This window comes from Pomacea canaliculata, linkage group LG4 (genome assembly GCF_003073045.1).
Source record: "Pomacea canaliculata isolate SZHN2017 linkage group LG4, ASM307304v1, whole genome shotgun sequence".
Lineage (NCBI taxonomy): Eukaryota > Metazoa > Mollusca > Gastropoda > Architaenioglossa > Ampullariidae > Pomacea > Pomacea canaliculata.
Genome location: NC_037593.1, coordinates 23,020,830 through 23,040,037, shown reverse-complemented (window position 1 = coordinate 23,040,037; position 19,208 = coordinate 23,020,830). Strand labels below are relative to the sequence as shown.

The following is a 19,208-nucleotide window of genomic DNA, read 5'->3' as shown; positions in this document are numbered from 1 at the left end:
GTTGACAGATCTTTCTGGCCGCCTGCTGAAGCTCCAGAGAGCTCATAACAGTGCTGCCCGTACTGCCATACCGCTTCTGTCCGAGCTCCACTGGCTGCCACTTCGGGCTCGCATCGCTTTGCTATCGTGTTCATGGCCTTGCTCCACTCTGTCTGAGCTTGTGTTGCACGTCTCTGAATCTCCCGGATGTTCAGTCGCATGAAAGAGACTGGAAACGCCCGCAACAAAGATGTGCATCGAGAGCACGGGCGAATTAAAATAAATCTTCAGATAATAACTGATGACCAAGGACCTACCTGAGCATAGTTCACCGCGCTGAGTTGGCTACATCCCTGGATCACGAAAGTCTTCACAAATCTGTCTGCAGTAGAGCAGACACCTCGCACTGTCATTCTGTTTGTCTCTGCAGTGACGCTAAATGAAATTATAAGCGAGAGATAGTTTATACATCATGTGTTCCACGCCTTATATTTACTTTTACTATATATTGTTAAAGCTGTGGGCGACTGTGCTCCTCTTGTGTGAACATCTCTCTTGCAATCGGTGACATGTACACTATGTGATAATCTGTCTAATGAGGAAAGTTATCTAATGGCCCTACATTATTTACGACTAACAATGCAGATTTTATCCAACAGTACAGAGCCAATGTGCTTACAATTTGAGTGCAGGTAAAGGATATGTAGTTTACCAAACGGAGCGCAGTGAGTCTCAAGAATTTGTGGGATCAAGTAATAAACTAGGCTTGGACCAGAATCAAATGGTAAAGAAGTGGAAAGTTATTAATCTGCCTTATTTTCCCCATATGTAATTTATGCTTCCATCTACGGTCCGTGCTCCCAATATAGTGCAGCTGACCAGGACAGTCACTCTGCGGGCTAAATGCAGCGTTTGTCAGACCTACATCGATTCACTTTAAAAAAATATTAAAGAAAGAAAAGCAGGGAGCTGATGACACCATGACATTTAGAAATCCGACCGCGATGATGATAATAATAATAATGACGGCTATGCAAGCAGTATTGTACGCGCTGACCTCTCTGATGCCTGTCCAACGGGCAGTTCGCAAGATCAACGTATTTCAAAAATAATATACTCTGCCGAGATATCTGGTGACTGTCAGGAAAAGAAGCAAGGGATAGAGATTTTGTAAGTAAAAATTGTGGTGTTGCCAGCTAGCATCTCGCCTCCTCGATCCTGCTCCTCCTCTCATCTTCACACGCACATCCCCGGCCTATTCTTCAGTTATATAGCTGTATAAGTCAAGATTTCTATTTTCAAAAGTAAATAGGAGATGTAAAGGAATGTAGTATTTCAGCAGCAATCTGCAGTGTTAAAATAAAGGGTTCACCGCACTGATCGCTATTAATTACCAAAATCGTCCGAGGTCCATGATCATCTTTAGGCTATCGTATTACGGTAGCTCCCCTCCCCCCTTCCCGATAGCATAGTTTTAAAGGAGTTAACTTATTGTTTTCATTTCAGTGAAAGCTCCTCTGCGCGGTTCTCATCGAAGGACACTCTATGTGCCACCTGCTCACAGACCAAGGTTCTCTCCAGCTACTCCGATTCTCCCACACACACACACTTAGCACATTCCCGCTAATGCAAAGGTCCAAACGACCAAAGTGATGGCGTTTTTAACACCTTGGAAGGCCTTACGAAGTCCGGGAAATCAGATTTTGATGGGTGATGCAGGTTAATGTAGCTTTATGGTGTTTTGTCTGTGTGTATTGGGGACGGGGTTGTCGGAGGAGGGGTAACGCGGAATGGAGAGAGGTTGAGTGAGCACCACGAGGGGAAAAATTCAGCAGGGGATGTAATTCTTCACCAAGCACAGAGAAGAGTAGAGACCCTTGTTGACCTCTTCGCCTTACCTGTGGACAGGTAGGAAAAAGCAAGCATTTCCGCATTCATGATGGCGCCCAAGTAGACATTTTACGCAGTCTTGGGTGGTTTAGTGGTTGATTTCTTTTCACGATTACGTCAGGTACTTGGTAGCAGAAACTGTTTTTGACCTTATAAGTGCAGCTGTGCCGTTTGGCTTCTTCTTTTTTATTATTACTTTGAATTGCGCAGCTTACGGCAAACTCAACAATGGTGGGACCATCATCGGCATCGTTGTCTGGATTCTCTATGGCAGGGTACAGTGGAGCGTCTTTTCGCCCTCAGCTGCCCATTGCACCCGTCGTCTACCCGCCTTATTGCGGAAGGGGTTGTACTGCAAGGTATTTTATGCAGTCCAAAATTCTTGCAGTAGCAGCCATCTTCTTGGGACTTGCCTTTGTTATCGCATTTGCTTGTGCTTTCCTGCCTTTTTGGTTCATCCTCAAGTTCAACATTTTGGACTCGACTTTTGGCACGGAAGGTACACGGAAGATCGTCGCGAACGCTGGCATATTTTTCTACGACGAGAAAGAGTATGTCAGCTTGATTCTTCTTGAGAAATCGACCAACAGAGTTGTCATCCCACGTAAGCAGTATTCTTTTAATATACTTCAATTGAGGTTTAAAAACGTGCTTGATCTGTCTTCTTGATATTGTATTAAAGGGAATATGATAAAAAAATATGCCTTTTGTGAGCAGTTTTGCGCTGTAGGAGAACTTTAAAATCTCTACAGAGATTGTTTTTATTTTGTTTTTAAACAGCTGTAACCAAAGTTGCTCAGGTCATGGAAATGATCAGTTTGTGTGGAGTTTTCTGCACATTTGCTGGCGCCACCATCCTGGCTTTTCGCAAAGTACAGCTCTGTGACAGGCGTCATGTTCCTGGCTGCTCTTGCCGTTATTTCTGGTAAATGTTGTGTATATGTGCATTTGTAAGTGACAAAAATAAGCTTAAACCCAAGGCTACAATTAAAATTATAGTGACAACAATAATAATGATAACAATACATGCCATTTATTATTGGTATACACCTAGCTGCCCCCAAGCTCAAAATTGTATATTAGTCAAAGTGCCCATAATTGCAAGAATAGGTGTTAACAGAAGTTTGAAACTGTCACCTTATTACGGGGCATTTCTGTCCCTTTCCCTCTGAATCTACCTTTCTTTAAGCATGATATTCTCAGGCTTATGTTAAGACAAAACTATACAGATGTTATTGAAGAAAAATATTTGACAGTTAAGACTCCCAAAATTATTTCCAGATTAAAGTATGGTGAAATCTGAAAGGTACATCTTTTATCCTTATACTCCCAATGAACTTCAGGAAAAGAAGTTAGATTACTGTGAAGGTTATTTTTATAGGAAAAGATCACACTCTGTATAAGTAGTCAAAAGTTAAGGTATGAAAACAAAAACATCCAGGCATTGAAAACAACAAAAGTTCATCCCCTGCTAGAACAATTTTCTCAAATCTGATACTAATTCTTGTTCTTGCAGCCCTGGGACAAATTCTGATGGTGATCTTCAGCATTCTGACAATAGTATTAAGCAACAATGCAGTATGTGAAAGTGGTGATAATGCCTGCACCTACAGAGACAACCTTGTCTGGAGAAATCTCCCATTTTTTCAGGATTATGTTCGCTTCAATCAGCACACTACTCCACAGGTTCTTGTCAGCCATTTGTTCATTAAGTTCTTTCTGCTAAGCATTTTCTGTATTATAATAATAGGGATTTTTTTTAGATTTTAGATAAATACTTTTTGTATTCTATATGTTGATGAACCTGATGATGAAATGCATAACATGAAGATAAAAGTAATATTTCTTAAATATATAGCAAAGAATCAGCTCAAAGCTGATGCTATAAATGTGATAAAAATTGTATGTATTTTAACATGATGGAGTACCTTCACCTTCTCCCTCATCCCTACTGTGTCCCTGAAACCAATTTTTCCACATTGGATATAATTAGAAAAGAAAAGAAAAGGAAGTCAAAAGATTTTAAGGTAACAGCTTTTTCTTCTTAAATAAATGGAATGCAAGTTCTTTTTAGAAAATAAAAATAAAATGTCTTTTAAGAACAGATAATCCCATAAGTTTTCTGTGCTTTGAGTTAAGCATGTGCTAATGAGGTGTTGGCCTCTTACTAAAATCTAGATGAGAACTTTGGTGATTAAAGGTTTGCATAGTGTATCTTGGAACAGTTTCTCACTCAGATTTTGGGATTTATAATGAACTAGCTAGCAATCTGTCTCTAGCACATCCACTCAAATTTTTCTCTCAGGGTCACATTTTGAGTATGTTTAAAACCACTGGTAACATTCTAAAATGTGTAGAATAAACTTAAAATAAAGATGGTCTGAAGAAAAATAAATAGATCAAATTATTGGTGGTTCTATTTTTTTCTTTTCCTTAAGACTCAAACCACACTTTAAATTCAGCTAATTCACCTTTGAAAAAAAACTTTTGACGTAAATGCTGTAAATTAAAAGCATTTAAAGCATATAAAGCATTTATATCTTTTCTTTGCAAAAATGCTAATTTGTGTATTTTGTGTTGATTTTAGTCATTTTGCTTATGTATGCTTCATTATTACTGTTTGAGCAGATTGAAGCAAACTGGTCTTTCTACATTGCCATCATTGGAGCAGCTCTGTCAGTTGCTAGTGCCGTCTTGCTTTGGATTGAGGGGTTGAAAGTGTGCAACACCATTGGAGACATCCGTTACCGCCAGCTTCGTGAAAAGCGAAATGTCCTTGATGATGAAAAGGAACCAACAGATTTCATCTTTTCTCCACCTGCTCGCAGTAACAACATCGTATTCAGTGAAGCCCGCATATGCATCAGCTGCAAGACCAACATTTCAAAAGGCCCCACAGGCTATCTATCGTCCTCCACCTTCTGTCAGTGGCGCAAGCTCTCAGAGTGGATCCTATGGGCCACGTGAAATTAATCTGTAAAAAAATGTTTACCTCTCCATTCTGGTATGGGTACATCATTTGAACAATAGTTGAAGACTTTTCTCCCATGCTGAAGACTATGATATAAAGCATATTCAGCATTTATAATGATGCTTTCTTACAAAATGAATCGGGTGGGGATGTTCAAGTTTTGTTTACCAGTTTTTTTTTAATTAATTTGAAAATGAGCTATTAATTTTCCAAGGAACTAACTGGTAAGAATTGTATCTGGTTTTCATTGTCAAGATCTTTGCCTAAGCTAGATTTTATGCTTGAGTAGACACATCAATATTACACACCTTTGCAGATATTAGCATTTTTGGTGTATTGGAATAGGTCATGTTTATGTTTTTGAATGGCACAATAATCTTTCACTGTACATTTTAAAAGGAAGAAATCTTATACTAGAAGTTTTTTTAATACATTGTGACAGAGTTGTAGATGCTTCTTTGTATTCATGCATAGCTGTACATTTTGCGTTGTAACTTTTTGAGCTGCTTAATACAATATATATTTAAATAATAATGAAACACTTAATTTGAAAATTAACATAGAGGTAGTAATGATTTTGTCCATATTAAGGATGGTGTTTAGGGGAAAGAACTGTTCTGTTTAGCCGGGATTAAAAGATCTATTCAAAAAAGTCTATAACATCAGCAAAGTGTTTTTAACTACTATAAGACTGAATTATTATGGCATGATGCTGTTTTTTCAAAGATTTATCGTGGCATGATGCTATGTTCTCATTATTTTTCCTTCCTCCTCCCAGTTCCTCCAAACACTTTCTCTTTTTCATATTTGTGTTGCATTGGAATGTTTCTTTTATTACAAAACATTTGGGCCGTCATGAAAGGTACACTGTTTTCAAAGCTAATAAAGAAATAAGTTAAATTAAAATTGAGGGATTATTGCTTTTGCCTTATACATTCCACAATGGATAAGTGCTAAGAATATTTGACATTAAAGTATTCAAAGATAGTTATTTTGTAACCTCAGCATGAAACATTTTGTTGCACTTCCTAAGAATGCTTTGGTGGTAAAGTTGATACATTATCTAATACATTCCAAATTTCGATAGTCATAGGGTATAAAAGCATAGTTAAATTTTGTATATATTTTGTCATAAGTGATTGAATTTTATCTAATCTTGAAAACTGAATTTGTAATGTTCGCTGTAAATGTGTTGTTGTACTCCACAACATTTACTTTCATTTTTATAATCTAACCTTGAAATGTCAAATAAAGAATTTTATTCATTTCCTGTCTCCTGCTTCATTTGAGCCTTAGTACCTCAGTTTCAGGAGTAATGTAGGTGCAAATAAGACAACTTTGCACATTGATCGAAACATGCCTCTTTTTTTAAGCTTATGTTTTTTTAAGCAATGTTGCCTTTCATTAATTGGTTTGGGGTTTTTCCCCCTTAGTGTCTAAATCCCAAAGAAAATGCTTGAGCGGTTAAAATAACACCTTGGGAAAAGAACTGTAAGAGAAATTTCCATCCTTGATGTTTATTTCCAGTGGCATGACTACTTTTCAGACTGGCATAAAAATTACACTTCTTCACAAAGAAATGAAGTTTAAAAACCCTTTGTTGATTGTGTTATATCAAGATTTGATTTATGTCCATTAATAGAAATAAATTTGTTTTACTTTAGCTATTTTCACCCTACAGTAAAAGTTTGAACAAAATTTCCACTAACAAAAGATCAAGGTTCCTTTAGAAATTCTTTGACTGAATTTGATTAGTTTTCAGTGCTTATTTGCACTTCAAGTCTAGATCTTAAGTTTTAAAAAAAAGTCATAATCCAAAGCACAATAGTTAAAAGACCATATAATGCTTGCATACAAAATCAGCATTTCAAATTGAGCATATTAATATGTAATTAACATAATTAGAAACTTCCCTTCCTGGTATTACCGAATTTTTCTCCAGGGTTAGAAGGATCATTTGTTTTGAGGGCACATTGTACTAAAACTACCAACTCTACATCTCAATATACCTTTCAACGGGTACCTAAATAAATACCGTTCGCGCGCACTGATCCATAAACACAAGGATGAGACCGGTGCTCCTCCATGTCATTATGTGAGAACTACTTATGGGAGATAACCTGCAGTGTTCTCTCTCTCTCTCGCAAAAAAAAAAACCAAAAAACGATAAGTAAGATGTTGTGTGACTTGTGTCACTGAAAATAATAGTCTATACGTGTAATATGACCTAGGTTTAGCCGCCATACGTGACGTCACAGCACGTGATCAGACAGTTTCCCCCACCACCGACAGACAACCTCCAGGGATCCTACTCCCAGCAATACTGTGTTTAGGGAATTCAAACTGCCACTGTCAACATTTTTGAAAACAACTATAAACTTTAACTAAAGATCCCAGGCAGTCTGTGTCTTTGAGTACACCAAGGTGCTGTGAGACTGTTTTTGTGTAAATAACTACTCAACTAACCGAGACCTCGCACTGTTTCAGTCCAGGACGTGCGGTGGAAGTGGACTGCGTAGTACTACTTATAGTCTGGTTGTAGTCACTAAAATGGCCCCTTCCTCAATGTGTGCTTTGCGTGGCTTCATCTGTTCAGTGGTAGCGTTACTGCTGAATATCGTTTCGATAGCGAGCCCGCACTGGGTCAATAGCGATGGACAACAACATAAGATAGACATAGGTCTGTTCATACACTGCGACGTCAGAACAACCAGCTGTGGGGGTATGCACGAAATTAGCTCCATTGTAGATGTGCAGGAAGTTGGTAAGTCAAATGAAACTTTTACACCTTTGTTCTACTTATCTTTATTTTTGTTATTAGATTTATTTGTTAGGTAGAGATGTGGTGGTCTAGGATCCCTGCATCTCTTCATTGCCCAAGAAGTATATATACTCATGTTTGTGTTAATAACACCATGTAGATGCTTAAAGTCAGTAACACTGTTAAACTCCAAAAGAAATAAGGTATGTCCACCAGTATTCAGAAAAAAAGTCACACAGGATTACAGAAACTGTCACCCTCTGACATTCTGTTCCTTCAGGCAGTAATCTTAAAAAGTCACACATCAAGTAGAATTTACTAGAAATAAATGAACATTACTCATGATGGTGAAAACCAACTACAATATTGTACGTATTTAACAGGAATTTTTTCCCCCCATGTTTCTTGTCTGTAATATTTGTGTGACATACATATATACTACCTATCCAAGCTGCAGCCACAGGTTTAAACCATATATGCCTGAAGTTTTAGAATAACTCAGAAGACATAAATTTTGGGATTGTTGTTAATTCTGCTTCTCCCATTATATGTTGCAAACAATCTTTTGCTATAAATGTTTAGACAGAGCACAACAAATTTTAGTTGTTGGTGATGACTATAGGGGTTGGTAGGGGGTGAGTGCATAAAAATAGAGTTGACTGTTTTATCTCAGAGTTATTGAAGCATCTTTAACCCACAAAAATTTATTCAGTCTTGGTAAAAACTGTAAATTACAAAATAAAATGACTATATAATACTTATTACATTATAGGGTATTACACAGTAATATAACAACTGTCACAGCATGAGTATTGCACATTATTTACAACTGTAGACAGCACATATTTTTGTTATTAATAAATGTATCAGCAAGGAAGATACCACTACCAGAAACATTTTTCCTGAAGTACATGCCTTTGACTTTTATATGGCATGTTACACTGAGGAACATTATATAAAATATTCAGTGGTGAATGTCACCATGTTATTTAGACAAGTCACAGAATATGACGCACCATGTTTTGCAAATACACATCATTTACAATATGGACCCAGATCGCAGTTATAATCTAGATATGTATTTTAGTCTCTCCACATTAAGGTAGTAACAGAAGTACCTGGTAAATAGCAAAGATCCAGTGAGTCAAATGTTCTGTGTATGTTTATACGCATACACCCTCTCTCTATACATGGATGTGAGCAGACAGTAATGTCCATTAGCATTCTTTATAGAGAAAACAAACTAGACAGGTTGGAATATGTGTATTGTCCTATTTCTAAATACTGTTCTTTGTCCCTCCACCCCAATCCTTTTTTTAATCTCTGTACAATACCTAAATGAGTAAAGAGAACATACAGATGGTTTATGGGTTTTCTCCCTCCTCCTCTCTTTAGGCTGGTTCCGTGCAACCCAGGCAACTTATCTTGTGGCGGTTGTGGGCACACTACTGACTGCTGTTCTGGATATGCTGGTCCTCATTCGCTTCTTTGACAAAGGCAGTTTTAAGGTTATCTCTGTGATCAACTTTATTACTTGTAAGTATTTATTTTCAGTAATTTTATTTAATTCAAGTTTATTTGTATCTTAATAAATTGTATGTTTAGGATGTATAGAAAAGCTGTAGTGATTATGAGGCAGGCTTATGTAGGTAATGAGGTTTTTGTGTGTGTATTTTTATGCCAGTCCAAGAAGAAGGAACTGGTGTCAAAGGAAAAAATATTATATGTGGGGAAAAAAATGAAGATTGCAAGACAAAAGAGCAAGCAGGTGCACATTTGTGTACATTCATGTGCATTCGTGTGTACTCACAAGTTTATGCAAAGGAGGTTACATGATCTCCCTCCCTGCTGAAATTTGAAATCCCCCTTTTTCCCCCAAAATGCTCAAGATGATAAAATGCACCACTCTTGTCAGATTAAAGCTTTCAAACCTGTTAATGCAAATACTTAACTCATTCATCAGCCCTTACCATGATTGACTTGCTCAACACTTCATTACTTCTTACTTGTGACAAATATTTTCTTACCATGTTAAAACACTATAATATTAATTATTATGCAAGTATCTGCATGAGGCTGTACAAGTGCCTCTTTATTGCCTATTGTCTATTGATGCTATTGTCTATGCAAACTGTTTTACTTTTGTTAACATATTGTGCTAACTTAAATTGAACTGTAATTTCATATTTTTGAAATTTATGAGTTGTGTTCAGTTCCTGCATTGTTCCAAGGTCACATGATCCAAACAATGCAAATTTTGGTTTATTCATTTATTTGTTTATTCTTTCTCTCTCTCTCTTTTGCTCTCACTCCCTTAGGGGGTGGAGACTTTACCTGAGACATGGAAAGTACGCCGAGACTTTACCTGAGACATGGAAAGTACACTTGTCAGGTTTAACAATGATTCTTTGCAGTGATGTCAGCGTTTGCCGCTCTTTTGATGTTTGGTCTGCACTACAAGGATGTCTTCACCATCACTGACACATACAACAGTGAGGCCTACATTGGCTACTCTTTCTACACCGCTGTGTTTGGCTGTGCTGTCTTGCTTGTTGCTTTTATTTTTCATGGCATTGAAGCTAGCAATGCTGCTGGAGTTTTGAAAAACATGCAACATCGTCTAACTATCTGGAGCACTCCTACACACTGTTTGTGGATCAGGAGCAGTAAGTGGCATGTGCTGAGACTGTCTAACTTGAAGATGGAGATGGCAGCACTTTTTTTTTTTTTTCAGATTATTGTTTTTTAATTGGTACACAAGGCCATCTCACAGAATCTGTAAAACTTTTTACATTTTAAAAGCAGAAAATGTTAAGAATATTATGTCACATTGCTTTGTATTTAGCAAGTTTGTAAATCTTTTCCTCTTGTTTTTTCTGACATTGCTGAGATAGGTTTTATTATATGTGCATGCTTTGAGATTGATTTGTTGCTAAATTTAACAAATTTCATTAAAAATGTCTGTAGTTAAATATTTCAGCAGCCAACAGACTGGTGAGAAAAGTTACATCAATTATAATTTTGGATTTCTCTGTTTTTAAGGGCCTTACCAGATTTTTAAGGGAGTAATCTCAGTAGCATATTTGCAAAGCATAGAAAAGGTATATGTCACTGAACTGGGCCAGTTTATTTCACATGGCATTTTGAATTTCTTGTATACCTTTTACATACTTTATGATGCTTGCCATGATTTTGTTTTAATGCTGTCAAATCTTGCATGCATTTTATCTCCACATCTATAGTTGATGGTGAATGTTGAAATTAGAAGAAAGAATGGTGGTGGTTAATATGATGAAATAGGTTGTGACTACATTTTATCAAAGACAATTAACATATTCTAGAAGTTTGTAATGTTACTGTTTGATTTCCAGTTTTTCACCATTGAGAACCACACTTACAAGTTATTGTATATGTGTTTGTGGTGTTAAATGAAATATTAGCTGAATAAATGCATTACTATGCAATTGTTCATGCCTAATTTGACTAGAATTAAAATAACAGTGTAAATGTTTCACTTATTGTATATAAATGAATTCAGAGATTAATATTTTATCATAAGGATTGATGAAATTGACTTGCTATCTATATGTCTTTTATTTTCTCTGACTCAGTCTCATAGTCAAGGAACTGTAATCTTTTTACATAAAGAGCCATTTATTTGATAATCATACTAACATCTAAATAGGCCTCGTGCTAAACATCCTGTCATACCATGGCATCAAACTGTTACAAAATCTTTTGTGCACTTTGGAAGTTTCTTGAATGAAAGTAAAAAAGTCTTTAGGTAGCTGAGCATCCACATCTGTCTTATTAAATAGAAATAATAGGAAAAACCTGATATTGCTTCATTATCTGTATCTAGTCCTATTATAAGAATCCGACTGTTCTCATCTTCTATACCCTGAGAGAGTCTTTCTTGCTTCTGTGTGTTGTAATATGATACAGTATTATCATATAATGCACAGTTTACATCAAGTTTTTTATGTGAAAACATGCTTTGAGTTGACATATAAGCAGAAATCATATCAGGCAAATTATGTATAATGTTCATTGTGACTCTTGAATTTTAATTTAAAAGTTTGATATGATGTGTTATAGATGTCCAGTGTTTTTCTGGTGAAGTTAAAATGGAAAAGCATGCAAAAGTAGTTTCTGTTGAGTATACTTAGAGATATATATCAACTTCTGAGCTTCCTCCATTTGCCTTCCCTTTTTGTACCCCACACCTTCCATCTTTTGACTTGTGGGTTGGTATATTTTTTTGATGATGTTTCACTCAGTTTGAAATATGATTTCAAGGTAAATAACTACAGATTTGGAGCAGAGGAAACTTAAGTTGAACTATGAGATTTTTTTTTTAAAGAAAAAGTTGATGTCAATTATATCAAGTTGGAAATACTTGAACACATTGAAGATGTAACACTTAGATGTGACCTCTAAAGTGGTAGAAAATCTTGATATTCAGCATATGATGCATGCTATTTATAACAGGCAGCAACTGTTTTTAAAAGTGACCATTTTGTGTTTAAATGAAAGCCAGAACTCATAAAGAGCAAAAATAAACTACATGTTATAGAAAGTTCATATGTAAGTAAAGAATTGGCACTTCACTCTGTTTTTAAAAAAAAAAGTAAAGAGAAGTTAATGCTTGAAGTGAGATATTGCTTTTTGGGAAAGTTTTTAACTGTGAGAATTGTCAGGAAATTGTCATTAGGATTTTTTATTATAAATACCTAATCAAGAAAATATTATCATTAGAAATTTTGTCTTGTTATGTATAAAGGATTACATAATTATCAAGTCTTCCACTAGTGATTGCAAGATTGATGAAAGGTGCTTTGTCAGAAAAGGACCCTAAGAACAAGATGCTTGTCTTGTTGCATAGCAACAGTGATGTGTAAAAATGATGTTGATATGTAAACAGATACACAAGGTTTCTCGTGCTCCACACACCTTGATGTGCTTGTCTTTTTAATTTTACTGAATGCACAAGAGTGGACACATTGATTTTGTTTGTCATACTTTAATGTTATTGCTGTCATGGTTGAACTTGTTATTACAATTTTTTATCCAATTCATAGAAATAGTAAGTATGTATAAATCAAACAGTCCAGTTTTTAAAATAGCTCTTGTGTCATGTGAAAATGACAATGGCTTCTGTGGTGCATCTGCTTAAAAATAATTTTGAGCATTTGAAAAAACATTTTGTAGTCCGATAGGTCCTGAATAAGCACAAATTGTATCTAACAACCTGATAGCATATACAAGTGAAACAGCCTCTGCTTGCTTTTAGTTCATTTGTCAAGTGCCAAAAGTTTTTTTTTTTTTTGCTAAAATAAAATTATATTCATGTCCTCTAAATTGAAAACAGCATTCATTTTACCAAAGAAAATCACGTCGTTTTTTTTTTTCTTCTCTGACTCTAATTTGTTGTCATTCCTTCTGAATATGTGGTGTGCTTGAAACTTTCATTGAAAATAAGGGGGAAATGAAGTGGACAGAAGCATCTTGTGAAACACATCCAAAACCTGCCATCATCAGTTACAGTAAACTAACATGTCAAACAGAAGAGCATTTCAATGTTCGGGAACTCTAAATTGAGCTTGTGACGTCTTTAAACCTGAATATCATGTTAATTATTAAGTTATCATCTTTATTGTAGATCTGTTATAAAATTTAAATAGTTTAATTGTACACATAAAGATGATGTTGCATTGCAAATGAAATTAAGAATAATCCTTTTTTTTTTTTTTTAGTTTGGAGACAAATGTGTAAATTTTGTCAGCTTTTTGCACAAATCTTAACTACTGTAAATGAGTTTCTCATTATTTTGAATGTTACTAGCATTTTATTGATAATAAAAATTATTGTATATATTTGTTTATTGTGTGCATATGTATCCATGTGCGCATTTTTGTGGATTTGTTTATCTGTACTGTGTAAGGATGATGCCAACATCCTATATTCATAAGACAAATGGTGATTTGGTCGAAGCCCTCTCCCTCTCAGGTAGTCAAGGGAGAAGCTGTGTTGTCGCGCATTCATGAATGAGCCCACTCGTCATTCAGAAACTCTTCCTAGCATTCATCTGCGTAAAGCACTCAGGCGTGAACATCACAGCACCGAGTCTGCCTGATACCATCACCACTTCACGACTTCAGCTTGACGACCAGTGGTAGCAGATATCACTTAAACACACGTACGCCAAGTATCGAGTGTTTTGTGTGCGGGAGAAGCGATAGTTGAAACCGCGCTGTCATTTGTGGGGTACATGAAAGGGTGTCAGTCCTGTAGTCCTGTGGTTTTGTCTCCTCGAGTAGAAGAAGAAAATTCGAATCAAGGCCAGTGACATCAGAGGGGTTTTCAGTCCTCCTCCTCCTCTTCCTCCGTAGAAATCCAGCTGATGACGTCATTGGATGGCTGTCGCTGAAGAAAAGCGCCTAGTGAAGTGCCTAAAAGACAGGATATTAAGAGCTTTGCTGTAATTGTATTAGTGTTGATGAATTGGGTATAAAACAGATTTATACTCTTCAGTATTTGAATAGTTTTATATTTAAATAAGTTCCTGCCGTTTGTAACTGTCGGTTCAGTCCTTTGATGTCTCATGTAATTTGTTTTCCGAAAAATGAGCAAGTATTTTTATTTGAGGGAATCATCAGAGCATTGCGGCCATGGCGTCAGAAACACAGGTCTCTTTTTTTTTTTTTTTTTTTTGTTACAAAGGGAGGGAAAGAAGGAATAGAGAAAGAGGAGGGGAAACTTTAAATTCTCTCTCTTCCCCTTCACTCTCATTCTCTCTGTGATGCTTTTCTACGTTTCTGCTTTCGTGATGGTTTTGTGGAAACTATTTCTGTACAGTACAGAGGTGCGGAATGGAAATGCGTTGAAGAGAAACACGTTGAGAAGAATAAAGTTGTTTGTATGTTTACATGTAGTCTTTCCGCTTTACCATTTGTCATCTAGTGAAGATTATAAGCGCTTTAGTATTGTAGATTATTTTATAAGCAATTATTTTCTATATAATTAGTTTATGACCGCAAAAGAATGCAATAAAAATAATGGAATTCATCCCAAACCTACCCTAATTCACACGAGAATAATTGTATCTGTGTCCAACAGCTTAGACTTTTCCCCGTGTCAAAGTAATAAAATATCAACTACTGTAACTCTAGAACGCACTGCATGAAGGAAAGCCGAAAAAGACAAGTGCATAGCTTAACCCGACACACACGGGTTGTAAGTTATCCGTTCCCGGGTACGAGATGGCAGTCCTTAATGTCGTCTCTGCTCCGAGCAGCACGACTGTTGTACGGCTTTACCTTAATATTTATCCATGAAAGATATTCATTGTGTGAAGGTGATCCTTGCTGAAGATGGCATTTAGCTTCTCTGCTCGCAAGACACCCAATATTTAATATGGTATGTTCGTGTCTATAAAGCTCTATATAGTGCTACAAGTCTGGTAGCCCTTCATCCAGTCCTAAAGTTGTTGACGTTTAACGGGTATTATGTCAGTAACACACACTTCGCTGTAAATGTACTGAGTGTTCTTCAGATGGTATACTCTTACATTTTGTATTGCATTTTGATGCAAATTGCAAATATTTCGTTAAGAAACAAAGTGACAGCATGCAGTAATGTCGCTGGTCGTTGTTCTTAAGGATAAAATTCTAAACATAATTAAATACACCCGACAGAAGCTAAATGTAACACGATTACATTGTTACATTGCGCGCAAGACTCGATTGTTATAAACCCTAAGGACCTTAGGGGCTTCCTTAGTTATACAGCACGATCTGTTTACGGGTAGTCTCACAGTCGCTGACACCCGTCGTGGCGATGACGTAGCTACGAGGGGAGTAATTGTCAGCAGACCAGTGAACTGGGTGTCAAGTAACGCTGTCTTGACAAGGAAACCTAAGATACTGAATACAGTATCTTTTTGTGAAACCATCGCGGATAGCCACTTCTAGCGGTTGGGTATTTAGCGTGATAAAGGCTTAATTGGTGAGGATGACACTGGGAACAGGGTGCTGCTGACACTATAGGTATGGTTAAAATGGACCCTACTTGTGAAATGTAAGATGCAGCGTACACTATGATAAGGGTCATCCAACTACAACACACGTTGAAATGAAAATTGTTTGCACCATCACACCATCATCATTAAAAGCATCAGCACCAGCAAAATGACTATATGCTGCTCAATGGATAGAACAAAGCGATGTGTACAACACATAAGATCGATTTTTATATATATTTTTTTTTTATATATAATCGCTTCTGCTTGTCCATCTGTGGAAACGTTTGGGAAGACACCGAGGAGTCTAGACATTCAAGTTTAAGGTTGCGAAGCCCAAGGGCGATAAATGCGTTCCCTTAACGATTGCGTGCATTAGCTCCCTTACATTGAAGTTACAAGCAGGATTGGACGAAATAATTAACTTTCCGATAGTCCCCCTGTTCCCTTCAACACTCTTATCCTAAAAACCAACCTCGCAGAACAATGTGAAAATCTCTGTAGCTTTCCCAGTTTTAATAACACATTAAGAGCTGCGCTGATTTAAATTCATGACCACAGACCCCCGACGCGACGTGCAAGCCCTTTCAAGGCATGTCAGAAGATGGTTAGAGATATCTGAGGCGGGTAGGGACTAGGGGCAACCTTCTGAGGACAGAGCGAGAACTCCTGGCGTCGGCGGAGCTCTGTTTTTCTCTGTGGAACTGAATCTTAGAAGCCCCCTACCCCCTTTTATCACGATGATGTCTGACGTGCCACAGCCCCTTGAGGCTCACGCTGCTCACGACCTGACGGGCACTGATACTCGGAGACCAGTCGGAGGCGGAGTTCACTTCACTTAAACAGAACAGCAGGATCGAGGCCACCAGGCGCAGCCAGTTGCCGGCTGGGACGACTCGCCCAGTGTTCTTGTGCCTGGTGTGGACGCTGAGAGCGATGGCCGCCGTCAAGCCCGGCGAGGTTACAGCAGCTGCAGCTGTGTTGACCTTCCCGCATCCCCTCCATCCAGCCCTCGCCTCCCACCCCACCCCCGCCACTCCCGCCCATGAACTGTGGGATCGTCTGGGGGAGAAGGAGCAGGAAGGTCGGCCCAAGCGGCGGTGTAGCGGCGAGCTGCAAAGCGAGGCTGGCCTCAGTCAGGCAGGTCACCCTGTACACAGTGCGTCGACTTCCTTGCAGTGAAGGTTGCCATGTGGCGAACATTTCTTGTATTTCCAATATTTAAAAGCCATTAAATTTACTGGCATCTAAAAATAAATGCATATTCCAAACTACATGTAACTTGTAAGCAGTTGCTGATTAACTGTCGCAGCTTCCTACGCGTACAGTAGGAGATGATTCTCATCGACGATAATAAATCAGTCGACTGCTCTGTCAGATAATGAAATGTCACTTGTGAAATCGTACTGGGAGCACAGAGAGCAGTATCTGTGCAGCAAGAAAGAACACCAGGTGAAGTGGATGATAAGGACTTGCATGCAATCAAAATGGGATTAAACGTAAGGGAGTCGACTGGACATGACATTGACATCACCTAACAATCCTGCCCACTCATAGACATGACACAGGCAACGAACAACCCACAATCCTGCCCACAGAAACTTGTAGGGAAGGGGAAGGGTCAAACAAGCAGCTTACTGGACTTGTAGCCTTGTAAGCAAGGTCCCATCATGGAACGTACAGCTCGACCACGAGCGTATGTGCTCTGTGCTCCTTACTGACTTGTGACTTGCGGCTTCCCATGAGTATGGTTTATCTTGACCTGCAGCTCGACCTCGAAAAATGTATATCGTGCACGGTTACTGATTTATACTCCTGACATTTTACTCAGCCAGCACGAGCTGAATATTGCGTAGTAATTATTATTTCAATCAACTAATAGTTGCCAGGCTTAGGATGACAGGTAAGTCAGGCCAATTGATGACGATGTATGTGATACAGATATCACCCAGAAGACATGCACATACTTCTACCTGGATGTGGCAAGGTAATAGCCTTAAAATGTCGAGACACCCGAAACATCAACCAGAAGATTGAAGCTTACATCGTATTGTGTAAGAAAACAACAAACAACAACAAAACCCAAGGAAAAATGGGGGAATCGTACATCGCTAGGTAAGCAAGTCTATGATGCTGCATTGTTCAAGGACATCCGGCAGCCAAATCCGTTGGGGTTTAAGATTTTTTTCCCAATCGAAGTTTCCTTTTTATGAAAATGACTCAACGTACGTTGTTGTTACGGCAGAAAGCGAGGCAAAGGACGTGGGAACCCCACGGACCCAAATGAGGGGGCTGCCTAGCAACAACCCAAACCCAAACCGGGGCCGCTGGCGAGTTGGTGTTGTCCTTTGCTCCTGGAGGAGTAACAAGGACTAACGTTGTTTGTTTTTCTACCGAACATTTTGACCACGCTGTACCCGTCGTGAGCGGAGGGTTTCTGGCGAGGTCGCCTTCCCATCTAAGACGGTTCTAATAATCTCTCGCTGTTCATCGTGAGCTGCCCGGACTGCAAGCCGTGTGGTGTACAGCCGGACTACAAGCCGTGTGGTGGCGGAAGTAGGGCAGGCCGTCGGTGGGGCAGGTGTGTGTGGCGTGGCAGATGACTATGTGCACGAGTGCGCTTGCCTGGCGGAGTCGTTTGCTGTACCGCTTGCTCACTACGCGCTGGGCCCACTGTTCGTAGCGTGGTGGGTGGGGGAAAGCTGACGTATCCATGACGACAACCGCTGTCGCGCCTGTTGGGCGACCTTTGTCACCACAAGGCCAGGCATTTCATTGAACGGTCATCTGGGAGTGATGAGAAACTAGCGAAGCGAAAAGCCAGGAAGTCTGTGGGTGCCTTTTTCTTTGTTGGCCCCTACAAACAACTTTCTCATCAAAGAGGAGCACCCAAAGACTATAGCTGCAGGATGATGTCATAAATAATCTCTCTTGCTCACTTGATCTCACACATTGTCAGAGATGACAATGAAGATGATACAGTCCAAATACTGGCAACTGGCAAGTCATAGCAGCCTCCTCACCGGCCCAGATACAGCACAAGGTCCAGCTGCACTCGTCAGGCTGCAGCTCCAAAAACATTGTCGATAAGATGTGTGAAATGCTATGAAGCTGCTGGCTGCTTCGCTGATGAACCTAGGGCACACTGCAAGTGTTAATCAAAGGCTGGCAGTGTTGGATTCTCTCCATTGACGTAGAAGTCAGCTGCCGGTAATGAGGCTGGGAATGCTGACGTCATCACCTGGGAGTGACTTCCCTTAGCTGGGGTCAACAACGTTTCGTGAGAATCAAAAACTAAAGCCAAGACATTTTTAAGTAGTGTTCACAAATCTGAAAGTACATAATTTAGTACGTGATTCGCATTGTTTTATTATTAAAAGTCTCTTTATACTAGTTTTGTTAGTCCACAAATAGCAAAACTACATCAGCTGTCTTTACGACAGGTGACGAATAAGCCTCCTGCACTAAATCACAAGATCAGCTCTTCATTCTTCAACAATTATTAGTTTTACCATGGGCCCTCACAAAGCTCCTGCTCTTATTAGTTTAACTTTCTGACATATACACTTGATGTATATTTTATATTA

At 38.5% G+C, this 19,208-nt stretch overlaps 2 protein-coding genes across 2 annotated transcripts; both read left to right on the top strand.

The window, feature by feature from the left end:
* Window positions 1–1,734: 1,734 nt before the first annotated feature.
* LOC112561329 lies at window positions 1,735–6,106 on the top strand. The gene is made up of 4 exons (XM_025233742.1): window positions 1,735–2,473; window positions 2,650–2,794; window positions 3,386–3,555; window positions 4,498–6,106. Exons 2-4 carry the CDS (start codon window positions 2,764–2,766, stop codon window positions 4,834–4,836), a joined length of 540 nt encoding a protein of 179 aa, XP_025089527.1. The 5' UTR covers window positions 1,735–2,473; window positions 2,650–2,763; the 3' UTR covers window positions 4,837–6,106.
* Window positions 6,107–7,118: 1,012 nt separating this feature from the next.
* LOC112562112 lies at window positions 7,119–13,477 on the top strand. Its single transcript, XM_025235127.1, is given in 4 exon segments — window positions 7,119–7,604; window positions 8,997–9,137; window positions 10,016–10,237; window positions 10,240–13,477. Coding segments are annotated over 4 exon segments (609 nt in total). The 5' UTR covers window positions 7,119–7,390; the 3' UTR covers window positions 10,272–13,477.
* The last annotated feature ends 5,731 nt before the right edge of the window (window positions 13,478–19,208 follow it).